This window comes from Amphiprion ocellaris, chromosome 19 (genome assembly GCF_022539595.1).
Source record: "Amphiprion ocellaris isolate individual 3 ecotype Okinawa chromosome 19, ASM2253959v1, whole genome shotgun sequence".
Classification (NCBI taxonomy): Eukaryota; Metazoa; Chordata; class Actinopteri; family Pomacentridae; genus Amphiprion; species Amphiprion ocellaris.
The window spans coordinates 24,756,940-24,770,921 of NC_072784.1; the positions used below are offsets into that span (position 1 = coordinate 24,756,940).

General features: G+C 40.7%; 1 protein-coding gene across 3 annotated transcripts in view; it reads left to right on the top strand.

Annotated features, from left to right (window-relative positions):
• The window catches only part of smg1 (SMG1 nonsense mediated mRNA decay associated PI3K related kinase), a 166,780-nt gene that overhangs the window by 62,536 nt on the left and 90,262 nt on the right, over nt 1-13,982 (top strand). For 2 of the 3 annotated variants that reach the window (XM_023284949.3, XM_023284950.3), the window contains exons 11-24: nt 1,444-1,665; nt 3,502-3,603; nt 3,951-4,241; nt 5,406-5,536; nt 9,191-9,352; nt 9,667-9,785; nt 9,928-10,015; nt 10,223-10,324; nt 10,437-10,577; nt 10,746-10,972; nt 11,534-11,733; nt 11,931-12,092; nt 12,301-12,455; nt 12,582-12,715. In XM_023284949.3, coding sequence (XP_023140717.2) covers nt 1,444-1,665; nt 3,502-3,603; nt 3,951-4,241; nt 5,406-5,536; nt 9,191-9,352; nt 9,667-9,785; nt 9,928-10,015; nt 10,223-10,324; nt 10,437-10,577; nt 10,746-10,972; nt 11,534-11,733; nt 11,931-12,092; nt 12,301-12,455; nt 12,582-12,715 — 2,236 coding nt within the window. Of the gene's footprint in view, nt 1-1,443; nt 1,666-3,501; nt 3,604-3,628; nt 3,656-3,950; nt 4,242-5,405; nt 5,537-9,190; nt 9,353-9,666; nt 9,786-9,927; nt 10,016-10,222; nt 10,325-10,436; nt 10,578-10,745; nt 10,973-11,533; nt 11,734-11,930; nt 12,093-12,300; nt 12,456-12,581; nt 12,716-13,982 lie in introns of those variants that run through there. The other variant, XM_035954949.2, reaches the window with a different exon arrangement.

Consider the following 13,982-nt stretch of genomic DNA (forward strand, 5'->3'; position numbering starts at 1 on the left):
GAGAGTGTCATGGGAAATGACGGATCAAGATCAATCAAGATACTGCTAGTGACATGTAAAAAAGCCATAACGAGAAACTGGGGGAAAACAGGGCCACCAACAAAAGACCAATGGTTGAAAATTACTGAGGAAATCTACATAATGGAAAAGCTAACTCACAAACTGAGACTATAGGAAGCACAAATGGACAAAAAATGGACTAAGTGGACAGAATACAGGACTCAAAATGGCATTGTTGGAGGAGAACAAGAGGAAAATTATGATTAACAGGACTGAAGGATGATGTAGATGGTCTGTTACTACCCAGGCATTGTTCAATTGTTTTGTTTGCTTGTCTTTTTTGGTTTGTGTAAGTATATAAAAATAAATAAAAACTTGAGTGAAAAAAAATTACCTACAGTAGATTTAGTGAGATGACAAGCATAATTTTTAAGAAATGTATGTGGGGAGTAAGACAGTGGCAAACTGTGCTGTAGAAGTGACAGATGGGTTGAAGGTGAAGGTAGAATTACATCAATGGTTGGCTGTTAGCCCTTTCTTGTTTGCGGTGGTGATAGACAAGCTGATGGATGAAATCAACCAAGGCTCTGATGTTCACAGATGACATTTTCAATCTGTAGTTAGAGTAGGGAGCAGGTTTAGGAGAGCCTAGAGAAGTGGAGATATGCCCTGGAGAGAAAGGAATGAAGGTCCGTATGAGCAAAATAGAATACTTGTGTGTGAATGAGAGGAAAGGCAATGGAATGGTGAGGATAACATAGAAATGGCAAAGGTGGATCAGTTTGAATACGTGAGTCAACTATCTAAAGCAACTGTGTGTAAGGAAGAAAGATGAAAAAGGAAGTACAGGCAGGGCACAGTCGGTAGAGAATATTGTCAGGAAAAATGTGCAATAGACGGACAACAGCAAGATTACAAGGAAAGATTTAGATGCTGGTAGTAAGACCAGATATGTTACATGAGTTGGTGCCACTCACAGTGAGACAGTAGGCGAAGTTTCTGGTGGCTGAGTTAACCATAGTGAGAGGACATGTATATGGTGGTTGTGACAAGAAGATACAGAGGTAATCTGTTGTGGAGATTGTGGAGCAGCTGAAAGGAAAACGGACATATCCTTTAAAACACGACTAACTGATTAACTTTTCATGTTACCGCGTGAACATTTGCTGTTAAATAATGATCTGAAAATGCTAAATACGAAAGGCACAGTCAGGGAAGCAGGCAATTATCTGCCTTAATGTCATTAATGTTGGTAAAATGTGAAATATGTCCTCATGTGTCCTTTATGTCCTAATATATCCTGTATGGCATCCTTTTTTTTCCACTCTCCCCTGTCTGTACATTCCAATCAATGACTGTAAATCTGTAACGAAAAAAAATCATCTTATGGAATTGGGATTAAATTTTTTTCTCTTTTCTCTGTTTTTTTTTTTTTTTTTAAAGGTTCTAAATCGGGTTCTGGCCTGTGTGACTACGGCAAAGCAGGTCCAATTCTCTGAGACAGTTCTCACAGCAGGGAATGAGTGTGTGGGTGTGTTACTGGCCAGCGTGGAGCCCTCTGGTCAGCTGATGGAGGCTGTCCTTGCCTATGGATTAGACCAGCTGGACTGCTGCCAGGCCTGCGGCTCGGACTACAACCTAGCAGTGCTCAGTCTTCTCACTCTGGTATAGTCACTTCTAGAGTTCATACCACACCTGCACTTTTTTAATCATTTTAGGGCAAACTACAGTGCCCATCTTTGTCATCCAGCAGTCAACCAGTCTACAGATGAAAATGTTGACACATTTTTTTTGCAGACTCAAAGCATGGTGAACCAAGTGTTATGACCCTTTCATGCTTAATTTTTTTGTCATAGTTTGTTTTGTTGCACTTACGGTTATACACTTACAAAAGCTCTGTCTAATTCAGTTGGCAATTTTTTAGTACTTCTGCCAAAATGTATGTCCTAAACTTCAGACATGTTTGTACAAATGCACCTTGGTCTTACTCTAATATGTAATTCTAAGAGGAGACACTGTAAAGCAGGGGTGTCACTTTGTCCTGAATATTGCTCTGAAGCCATGCAATTTTCGGAGAGTCTCCAGAAATGTACAAGTGTCCTTTTACTGCTCTTTTAGGCTAGCACAGTATCCATCCAAAATGAGCGGGTTCAGACATGCTGATTGCAGTTTGCATTTTGTGCTTCATCTTATGTCACTGAACAGCGCCTTATTTTGTGGACATGTATGCTTGCCAGGAGAGCATCTCATACTTACCTGATTCAGTTTGGCAGTGCCTAGCCTTGTGCACAGCAGCATGCCAGCCAAGCATCTCCTGCTTCATGTGACGCACATAATTGAAGACATACTGTTGCGAAGGTGTACCAGAAAATAGCTGGTTGCCATTACATGATGACCACTTATCCAAATAACTTCGACACTTGACACTGTATTTCCTTGGGTCTCCAGCAATACAACTACCAAGTTTGAAGTAGATTGAACGAAAAGTTGAGAAAACTAAAGTGCCGACACATCAGGCGTGCAGTTTTTTCTATTAATTTGACGGCATCTGAATACCTCGACTTCATATCTGAGCAAAACAGGTCAATTCAATGAGACTGATCCATATTGAGTGTAATCTGGGTTTTGACAAAACATTAACAGGAGATCAAGTTTAGTTTGTTGCTAGCAGCTGTCTTTTAGCTTGGAATCTTTCCTTTGAGTTTATGAAATGCATGCATCATCAAACAGTAGCAGCAGTAGCAGTTATCATGAGAAATGATCTATACAAGTGTCTTCAAATGAGTCAGAGTTGTTTGCATTTACACATGAAACAGTGGTAACTTCATTAAGTAGTTATGAATCTAAATTGTTTCATGCAGATGAGATCAATCAGTCTCTAACAGCAAGTCACACTGTAAAACTTTTTTCACTTCAGGTTAGGTGTTGCACACAGGGTCACCATTTATAGCTGCAGTTAAATCATTTGTTACATAGTAGCTATTCTCTGGTTGAGCCCTGACCTCCATGCCAGGACTTGGTATTTTTTTATTTTACTGTTGGTAAGTTTGTAGTTAGATTATCATCACACATTAACTGTATTTTCCTTGATTAGGAAATTATAAATAAACAGGGCTGTTAGTTTTTTGTACAGCTAGATAAACTGCTATTTGTTTTCGATTTAGTTGTTTTTAATAATGCATTAGTGTGTGTTATACATCACTTGATGTACTGTCCAGTTTTGAATGAATGACAGAAATTGTGTGCATACTGTGGTGCTCTCTGTCATTGTAGTGAGTGGGCTATGTCTAAATAGTGCCGGGATGTACATTAAAAATTACTTAAATCTGAATTCTGTCACTTTAACAGACTGATGAGGAAGCAGTGATATTTATCTCATGTCTAGAAGTTGCAATGCACACAATCCCACACAAACACATGCATGCACGTACTTACAGACTCCTACCTTTGAAGTTCAGTATTTGCTGTAGCATTTAGTTAAAGCACTTATTTATTTTTTAGATTGTGGACCAGATCAACATGAAGTTGCCTGCATCCTTTGTTGAAAAATTGTTGGCACCAGACTCCCAGCTGCTGAAGCTACGCTTCCATCAAGAGAAAGAGGTGTGTTCCTGTAGAGTGCAGCAACGTGTCCTACAGGTTAATGTGCGAACATGTAAGCCTTGGAGCATGCTTTTTGTACATCTAATACACTATGTGGCCAAGCATTTCAGCTATGTGATAGCTGAAGGTGTCGTTTTTAAACAATGAGCATTAATCTGCTGCTATAATGACCTTCAGTTAGTCTGGAAAGACTGGCCATCACATCAGATTTTGGCACCTAGCTGTAGTGATTTGCTTCATTCAGACAAAACAGTATTGGTGAGAAAATAATATAATATGCATCTTCTATCTGTTACTGTATTTGCTGCATGTTTGTTTTTGTTTGTGTGTGCTCATACACTACACAGGTGATGTCAGCTGTACATGGTGTGTATCAGGCGCTGCTGAGCCTGAAAAATATTCCAACACTGGAGGCAGCTTATAAAATGGTACTGGGTGAGATGGCATGTTCCCTTTCCAGCCTGATGGAAACCCTGGATCCCACTGGAAGGGCCCCAGTACCTGGAAGGTCTTGCTCCAATATTCAGCACCCTGCTTTTGCCTCAATCACCCAACCGCTGGAAAAGGCCCAATTCACCCTCATCTTCAACCTTAGCACCCTTACTACCATCGGCAACACCAAGAACTCTCTGATTGGGGTGAGCCATTGTTCTTTGCTCTACTGCAGAATATTTAACTTCTAATACCTAATACCACTAGGATACAAAGCACAAAGGGTAATTCCATTTTTTTTCTGCCAATTGTCATTTCACTTGTTTCACAGTACTGTTTGCTTGACTGCATGGCTGAGTCAAACCCACTATTATCCTCATTTTTGTAACCATGCCTTGATTGGTTTTAGACAGCTTTGAAAACTCTCTCTTCAGACACATCTCTGATCCTGCTGAGGGGCGGTGTCTCGTTTATGACATCTAGTGCCACAACTGACTTCCCCATTAAAGCATTAGACATTAGAAAATATATAGCCTCAAGATGTCCTTCAGTAAATGTAAATGTTTTTCAAAGCTGATGCATCTGTAAATCTATTCCCGCAGGGAAACGGCTTCTTGCCTGTGTGTGTTCTCATGTGGACCATCAAGCCATAACTGCTTTTGAGACACTTCCCACGTGTTTCACAAGAATATGGCTTTTCACCAGTGTTCATATACATGCAACAAATGCAACCATACTCTGACCTGACTTATTTTAAGTTAATTGAGGTTAAACAGTCACAAAAATGAAAACAAAATACCAGAAGAATAGCGTAAATCATACATTGTCCATCACTGCCTTATTGAAAAGTTTCTCTGTCCAGTCATCTGTAGCATACTCATCTTAAGGCAAGTGTGCATTCACACTGGCACATTAGACCAGTCCTCTTCTGAATGTCACCCAAATACAACAAATGTCATGGTAACACCTGTCACTCAGAAGACATGTCTGTTGAATATGTGCTGCTATGTTTGTCACGATTAGTGGAGACTAACATGTCAATTTTACTTTATATATTTCTTGTGAAAGCTTAGCAAATTTAGAGATGCAAAAAGAAACTAATGTTCGTATTGATCAGATTTTTCCAACCAGTTATTGTTTAGAAATTGGTATCCAAACAGACGTAAGGTAGCACAACATGAATGGAAAAAAATGCCAGACATAACTTCACTATCTTTTTAATTGTCTCTAAGAATCTATTGCTGCGACTCACCAGGATTCTCTGGTTAGAACTGTGAAGCAGCATTAGGATGTGTTAATATTTGCACTGACATAATGTGAACTGCTGCTTTATGACAATGCATGTTCTTTTTGAAATGTGTCTTATCTAGATGTGGGCGTTGTCTCCTACAGTCTTCGCTCTTCTAAGTCACAATCTTATGCTGGTCCACTCTGAACTGGCCATCTACTACCCTGCCATCCAGTACGCTGTACTCTACTCCCTGTACTCACACTGCACCAGGTAACTCGCTGATTTGTGCTATTAGCATTTCCACATTTTTACCTGCCTATAAGACAATAAAGTCTCAGATAATTTTGTTTTTGTTTAATTTTCCATATAATGTTGAACGTTATTCATTGTTACAATTGCGGCTGCCATATTTCCTCAAATAAAAGTAATTTAAAGTCAGACTATCAATTTGTATTTATACTAAAATATGACCCCAGTCACTATTTGAGGAAATGCGGCATGTGAATCTGCTAGATCTTGTCTTTGGAAAGTCCTCAGATACTCAACTTGTCATCAATTTTGTGCTGTTAAATACTTATTTACAAACCAATTTTGTTTCACGTTCCTCCTACACAGACATCTCTTCAGTTTGCACAGTACTGAAGGGCCCTTGTTATTTATTTTACCCTTAGTGTGTATTCATTTTACCACATTTAAAAACACTAATCCTTGCAGATTAAATATAGTATATGTGAAGACTGTTGTAGACAACTTTCACAGGTATAAAGAGGTTAATAGTAGGGCTGCCACAAACGACGCGTCGACTAATCGCCTGAGCACGATACGTCATCAAAAGCGGAAGTGAGCGCGCAATGCAACAGAAATCACCGTCCGAGTGGAGCGCGGAACACGCATGGACATCCGCGCTGTATCGTGCATATATAGTATATGCATATATTATATACGCACAATACAGCGTGGACATCCGCGTTTACGATACAGCGCGGACATCCGCGCCGCATCGTGCATATACTATATATGCACGATACAGCGCGGATGTCCATGCATGTTCCGCGCTCCACTCGGACGGTGATTGCTGTTGCATTGCGCGCTCACTTCCACTTTTGATGACGTATCGTGCTCAGGCGATTCGTCGACGCGTCGTTTGTGGCAGCCCTAGTTAATAGCATAGCAGTGTTTTCTATACAGAGTGTGCTTTTAAAAAGTCTTTTAAAGCCCTTATTAGACATGCACTCTGTTCTGTTAATCTGACGACAATTCAACGCATCTGCTTCGTTTCTGAATTTGCACCCCTACCCATTTCCATAAAAGGGGCGCCGACAGTCTTACTAGGTGGGACTTAGTAACATTTCCACATCACTTTTAGCACTGTACAAGTCTGAACTGAACGGTCACATTGATGGATAGAAACACACAAGCAACGGTGCTGTGAGTTGTGTAAATGGATTAAGAGAAGGATTTTTGTTGTTTATTTTTGTTGTGTATGTTGCAGCATGAATATTCATCCAAAAACAACAAAAAACTCTTTTTCCTCTACAATTTGAAATTTAGTAGGCTACAAATGAAATGTCCATAAAAACAAAACTTTACTGCAATGAAAATAGACACTAATATCAAAGATTAATAATACTCTGATGATTGTATTATTTTTTTCCCCTATAAGACATTAATATGAGCTTAAGTGTGTTCCTTCTAGCTATTCAGAACGATTTCCTTTGAGTTTTTTAATACTTGCAGCATGAGACCGCAGTAGGATCAATATGTGCGTCTCCAAAGAGAGATTGTTGCATGCATTTGTGTAAAGGAAACAATAGCATGATAACCTAATTCAATTCTCATAAATTATTCCCGAAAGAGCATAGAGAGCAGATTAGTCCAGGCTAGGATCTGACTCAAGTCACACTGCATAGGTGTAACTGTCACACACAGAATCACAGGTTACTTTCAGCTTTTTAGGACTATTTGTAGTTTATTACATACCTGGAGCGTCAGACAGCAGTGGGTTCCAGGTGTGTCTCCAAAAAGAGACCAACATGCATTTCTGCATAGAGCAATAGCAGTGACTTCATTAGTTAGTTTTAATTCTAATTTTTTTCTGTCAATGATAAGTAATCAATCAGGATCTAACACAAGGAGAGATTTTGGTCTATATTGACATAATAGCATCACGCAGTTGCTGCAGCTTTGTCGGCTGCACATCCATGATGCCAATCTCCCGCTCCACCACATCCTAAAGTTGCTCTATTGGATTGAGATCTGGTGACTGTGGAGTACAGTGTACTCATTGTCATGTTCAAGAAACCAGTTTGAGATTATTTGAGCTTTGTGACATGGAGTATTATCCTGCTGGAAGTAGCCATCAGAAGATGGTACACTGTGATCTTAAAGGGATGGATATGATTAGCAGCAATACTCAGGTAGGCTGTGGTGTTTAAACGATGCTCAATTGATACTAAGGGTCCCAAAGTGTGCCAAGAAAATATCCCGCCATTACACCACAACTAGCAGCCTGAACCATTGATACAAGGCAGAATGGGTGCATGCTTTCATGTTGTTTACACCAAATTCTGACCATCTGAATGTCGGAGCTGAAATCAAGACTCATCAGACCAGGCAACTTTTTTCCAATCATCTATTTTCCAATTTTGGTGAGCCTGTATGAATTGTAGCCTCAGTTTCCTGTTATTAGCTGACAGGGATGACATCCGGTGTGGTCTTCTGCTGCTGTAGCCCATCTTCTTCAAAGTTGAATGTGTTCTGCGTTCAGAGATGGTATTCTGCATTCGTTGATTGTAACGAGTGGTTATTTGAGTTACTCCAAACAGTCTTCCCATTTTCCTGTGACCTCTCACATCAACAAAGCATTTTCATCCACACAACTGCACTCACTGGATATTTTCTCTTTTTTGAACCATTCTCTGTAAACTCTAGAGATGGCTGTGTATGAAAATCCCAGTAGATCAGCAGTTTCTGAAATACTCAGACCAGATCGTCTGGCACCAACAACCATGCCACGTTCAAACTCCCTTCAATCTCTGTCTTCCCCATTCTGGTGCTTGGTTTGAACATCAGGAAGTTGTCTTGACCATGTGTACATGAAGAAATGCATTGAGTTGCGGCCATGTGATTGGCTGATTAGCTATTTGTTTTAACAGGTAATTGAGCAGGTGAGCCTAATAGAGTGGCCGGTGAGTATACATCACTTGGTGTGTGGAATGACAAATATCTCGTGCATAACCTGGCACTGTCCAGCAGTGTCCGAGGTATCTCTGTGTGGTCATAAGGAACATCACCAGAAGATTAATTATGTCTAAATAACAAGAATGCAGTCACTTTAACGGCTTAATGGAGGCAGCAATGCTCTATGTTTAATGTTTAAAAGGGGCTTCATGGTGACATAAGCACTAATGTGCCTCAGTCTCATTCGTGCTAGTATTAAAATGCAGAACAGAGTAACAAAGACCGAAACTAAACATTTACATGTAATATTGCTGACATTATATGTCTGAGTAATTGCTTGTCACTTAGCCAAAGGTGTCTTTTATGTGAATGCTCCCTCTGACTTTACTTAGACAAGAGTAGGCCTGGTGAGGCAGAAAGAGAGGGACAGATTCACACCATGTTCTGCTTTCCAAAGTTAGTTTAAAATCAGCTTAATGAAATTTAGTGTTTCACCCCATACTTGTTTTATGTATAAAGTCTTGCGGAAATATTGTAGCTGTTGGTTTATACACAATGTATTAACTGAAGGTTAAGTCAGACACTGTTCTGTATAACATGTCAGAGTTAGCCCAGAGTTTTAATGAATCAAATTCCAAGTCATGATTTAAGTAAATACACTGAAAATCCCAGACATTAACAAGTGTCTTTCTGATTTTAAAGTTAACCTTATTATCTGTACTTCTCCTGTGTTTCTGTGTGCAGACATGATCATTTTATCTCATCCAGCTTGTCATCATCGTCTCCCTCTATATTTGATGGTGCTGTCATCAGCACTGTTACCACTGCAACAAAGAAACATTTCAGCACACTGCTAAGCCTCCTGGGAGGTCTGCTGTCGAAGGAGCACCTTTATCCAGAGGCCAGGTTTTCTCTCATTCTGTTTTTGATACACACATACACTCACATACACACAGATTAAATTTTTTTTTAGAGCTGTAATTGATAAAAAAATACTACTTGCAAAACACTGGCTAGCACTGGCAAGCATGAAAGTACACATTTACAGAAATGTGTATGATAAATGAATGTACAACAAAACATCTTCAGCACTAATTTGGATGTATTCATATCAGACAGTGAGAACCTGTCTAACAATAGCCAGATAGAAAACTACATTTCAGGAAAACTCAAAACTTACTGGATACATTTCTACTGGTACTTTTATATTAATCTGTTAGGAAGCTGCTGCTGACCTGGGCTCAGGAAATCTCATTGCTGATGAAGAAGTCAGACACCTATAGCCCCCTCTTCTCTCTGTCCTCCTTCAACAAGTTCTGCAGGGGCCTCCTGGCCAATGGTGAGCCCAAAATGGCTTTTCTAATAAAAAATTGTTTATCTTGTGCTTTACACAGATTATGTGCTTGTTATTTTAAATTATTGCAGTTATCCATCAATAATAGTGTTGCTGGATGTTTTTCTGTCATGTTTTCACTGGATAGCTCTGAATGAAGACCAAAGTATTTGCCTACAGACCTGCCATAGCTTGCAAGTCCTCTCTTCATCTCTGTCGACTGAGCTGCTGCAAAGGTGAACACCATAGTTAAACAACCAAGCTTAAGCTGCTTTCCGATAGAATTTAAAGTTTCAAGAAAGCATGTTTTCTTTCTGTTCTGCACTGTTCTGCAGACATGGGAACAAGACTATGAAGACTAATGGCCTTTTGTCATGTTAAAGCTCAGTGCACATGCATATGTTTATTTGTGTTTGTGGGGTGGGGGGTGGCGGTGTTATTAGGTGTGTGGATCTGTGCAGAGTCCAGTTAGTCCACTCAGCAGTCAGGGTGAGACAAGCCTACGCCAAACTGCTAAAGGCAATCCCCCTTGATGTGGCTTTGAGGTAAGACTTACCGTACCACCCAGATTACATTCATATAACATGGGTTGATGTATATCTTGTTATTGGTGTGTGTCCGTGCGCGTGCGTGTGTGATTCATTTATTTGTTCACAGTAATTACAGCCACCCTGAGATAAGGGAGATTTCTCTGGCCATCCGAAACCACATGAGCCGTGCACCAAGCAGCACTTTTCATCCCCAGGACTTCAGTGACCTCATCAGCTTCATTTTATATGGAGTCATGCACCGTGGAGGGTAAAGTCAAACAGACAGATTATAGGGACTGCATACATTTTAGACTACCTCTGATTCTGTACCTTGGTTTTTATAGTCATAGGAATGGTGCTAGATACTGAAAGGGTCACACTGCCTTGCTAGGGTTCAGTGTAATGAGACTTCTAAGCTTCACGTCTGTCTTCACAGCAAGGATCCATGGCTAGAGCGTCTGTACTACAGCTGCCAGCGACTGGAGAAGCAGGATGGCCGAGGAAGTGTTGATGGAAGTAGGCCAGATGTAGTGCCACAGGCGCTGCTGAAAACAGAGGTGGTTCTGTGGCAGTGGGCAGTTTGGGAGGCTGCGCAGTTCACTGTACTGTCCAAACTCCGAACACCACTGGGTCGAGCTCAGGACACCTTCCAGACCATTGAAAGTAAGGACATTAGATCCAATTTGTGTTCACAATCCCAGGAACTTAATTTGGTTTTCAAATCTTTTTGCAATACAAGCTATCATAGCAGATTTTTGTAAAAAAAGAAGAAGAAATTACTGTTTAGGCATATGCCTCAATCTGTGCACATCTGTTGTCCATAACAGTAACCAAAGTTGTGTAGGTGATAAATTTTTCCATGGTTAAATGTGCTACATCCATAATGTAACTGTGCTCCTGGGTCTGTTTTTAGCATAGACTCCCTCAGGCACTAATGGTACAAGTCCAGCCTGAAGTGTAAGACATACAAATGGAAAAGTAGTATGAGTCATATTTTAGTTTTTGTTAAAAAAAATTATCTCATGAAGGAAAAGCCCAAACATAAGCAATTTTAAATTTAACTGACACAATTGCAATGGCAATTAATGTAACTGATATCTTCACGGACGTCTTTATGAGACAGTACATAGATTACAGGAAGCAACAGACCTTAATTACCCACAACTGGGGATGTCATGGTTTATGGTGTGTCCATTATGTGTCATCTGTATCGCTATATTCCAGGTATGATTCGTAGTCTGGCTGCACACAGTCTAAACCCAGACCAGGATGTTGGAGTCTGGACTGGTACAGGAAGCGATGGAGATGGTCACCACTCCAATCAGCTCCGCCTCGCTTTGCTGCTTCAGTACCTGGAGAACTTGGAGAAACTCATGTACAATGCTTATGAGGGCTGTGCTAATGCTCTCACTGCCCCACCAAAGGTATGAAAAATAAGAGCTCCTGACTGCTGGACGAAGAATTAAGATTTTAAAATTATGTCAACCAGGAAGGTGTGTTATGACCAGGGAACACAATTTGATTAACAGTAGTTAAAATTAATTCAGGATGGCAAGCACAGTCATCACAATCATTTACCTCTATAAAATATGTGATATATCGCTCCTTCTACTCGTCTCAGGGCATTAGGACATTCTTCTACACAAACCGTCAGACATGCCAAGACTGGCTGACGAGGATCCGCTTGGCATTGATGAGGGTTGGTCTTCTGTCAGGCCAACCAGCAGTAACTATTCGCCATGGCTTTGACTTGCTTACAGAGATTAAGAACAGCAGCACCCAGGTCAGTATACAAAACTTTCACGTTAGCAGTTTGTACCCTGTGTACAAATGTGCACAGACATATCAGTGAGAGTAACTCTGTTTTTGGGAAGACACAGACCTACTGTGTAGCTTAGGTGTAGTGTAACAGCACATTTATAATATACAGATATTATTAATAAATAGTATCATTTGGTTACATAATTAGCATGTTTTGATGCACTTGCAAGGGTCCAGAGCTGGAAGTACCTCTGGCGTTACTGGTGGAGGCTCTGTGGGAGATGCGTTGTCCAGAGGCCATCCAGGGCCTGGCAGCCTGGAGCTTCCTCACGTTAGGCAAGAGTCTGGGCTGGTTGTCATCAGTTGCACTGCAGGCTGAAGGACGGTAAGCACTGCCACCTTGACCAGACATCCGTAGAATTTAATGAAATACTTGGAATCACTTCTCAGTTTGGTTTATTTATTTTGTTCCCTGCTGATCAACAGTAAGTGTGTTTGTGTGTGTGTGTAGGTTTGAGAAAGCAGCTCTGGAGTATCAAGATCAGCTGTCTGCAGTTACAGGAATGGACTGCAGCATCAAAAGCTCCGAAAGTTATCTTCTCAAACTCTCTGGGAATAACAGCAGCCCCAAACATGCTAGTAACGGTAACCAGCAACTATGCATATTTAATGTCATCGAAGTACCACAGAATATGTTTGGTTGGTCCTGTTATTGCGAATTAGTAATGTAGTCAAATTTGAAATTAATACATTCACAATTATGTTTATTGCACTGTCTGAAGATTAGGGTTGATATGAGTTCAAAATTGGGAATTGTTAGCTTGAACTGGGGAGCTTCACTTTTGTATTGTTTATTTTAACTTTGCACCTGTTCTGGTACATATATAGGTGTCTGAGTGGTTGCATAATTTCTGCATGGCATATAGTTTGGCATGCCCTTAAAACTAAGAATGCACATTGCCTTGCAGTCCACCATTATTTCTTTGCTACAACTGCCAGCTAAACTTAAAATGTCTAAATGCCTCCCAATCTTAGCAGCCAACAGCTCTTTTAGAGCATATATTAATGCCACTAAACGTGGAATTAACATTTTGATTTGTACTTAGGGTCAGAGGTTGAACTTAATTTCCTGCTGACCATAGCTCTTACTGTGTTGCCTTTCAGCCAAAAGGTCTACATTTTGGGGCGGGTACTACTTGACGCTGTACTGGATACCAGTTATTGGTTTAGAGATCACACCTTTTGCCAAAGTTCCGTTTTGTCATGTCATGCTATCGTATCTGCCAACTCATCTGCATTTCTAGTTTTCTCGCCATTAATTTCCATGTGGATGAAAAGGCTGCAGGGATAGGAAATCTGATGTGGTAAAATTGGTGTGGGTGGTTGGAAGTGTGGGTCAGTTCTCATTCCTAGCATTCGTTTCGATGTGTACTATGGGATACGCCTCCTCCATATGCCTCAGAAGCATTTATCTCATTATGCCAATCCTGATTGGCTGGTGATAGCGATGCCTGCGTCAGGTGGAGCCACCTACCCTTAAGTAGCCTGCACTACCATGCAGCATTACTCAAACGCCTCTTCTCGCTTTGTGTTGCATATCTCAACTTTGTAAGCGCTAGCTAGCCTAATTGTTCATAGATTGGAACTAAGTCGGCTATTGCTTCATCACTGAACGCTAGCTGCCATCCCTGCGACCCTTCAGCCTTCACAAACCAAGGAAACGCTTTTTACAAGGTTTAGTACACCAGCTAAACACTTTTGTCCGCTTTTAGAAGCTGGACGTCTCTGCTCTGGCTCAGTACTGAGTGCTGGGCCCACTTAAGACAGAGGGCCGTTCCTTGAGTGTTGGTGGTTGATTTGAGATAAGCATGTGTGGCAATACGGGAGTTTCCATATTCCGTAGTGAGACATC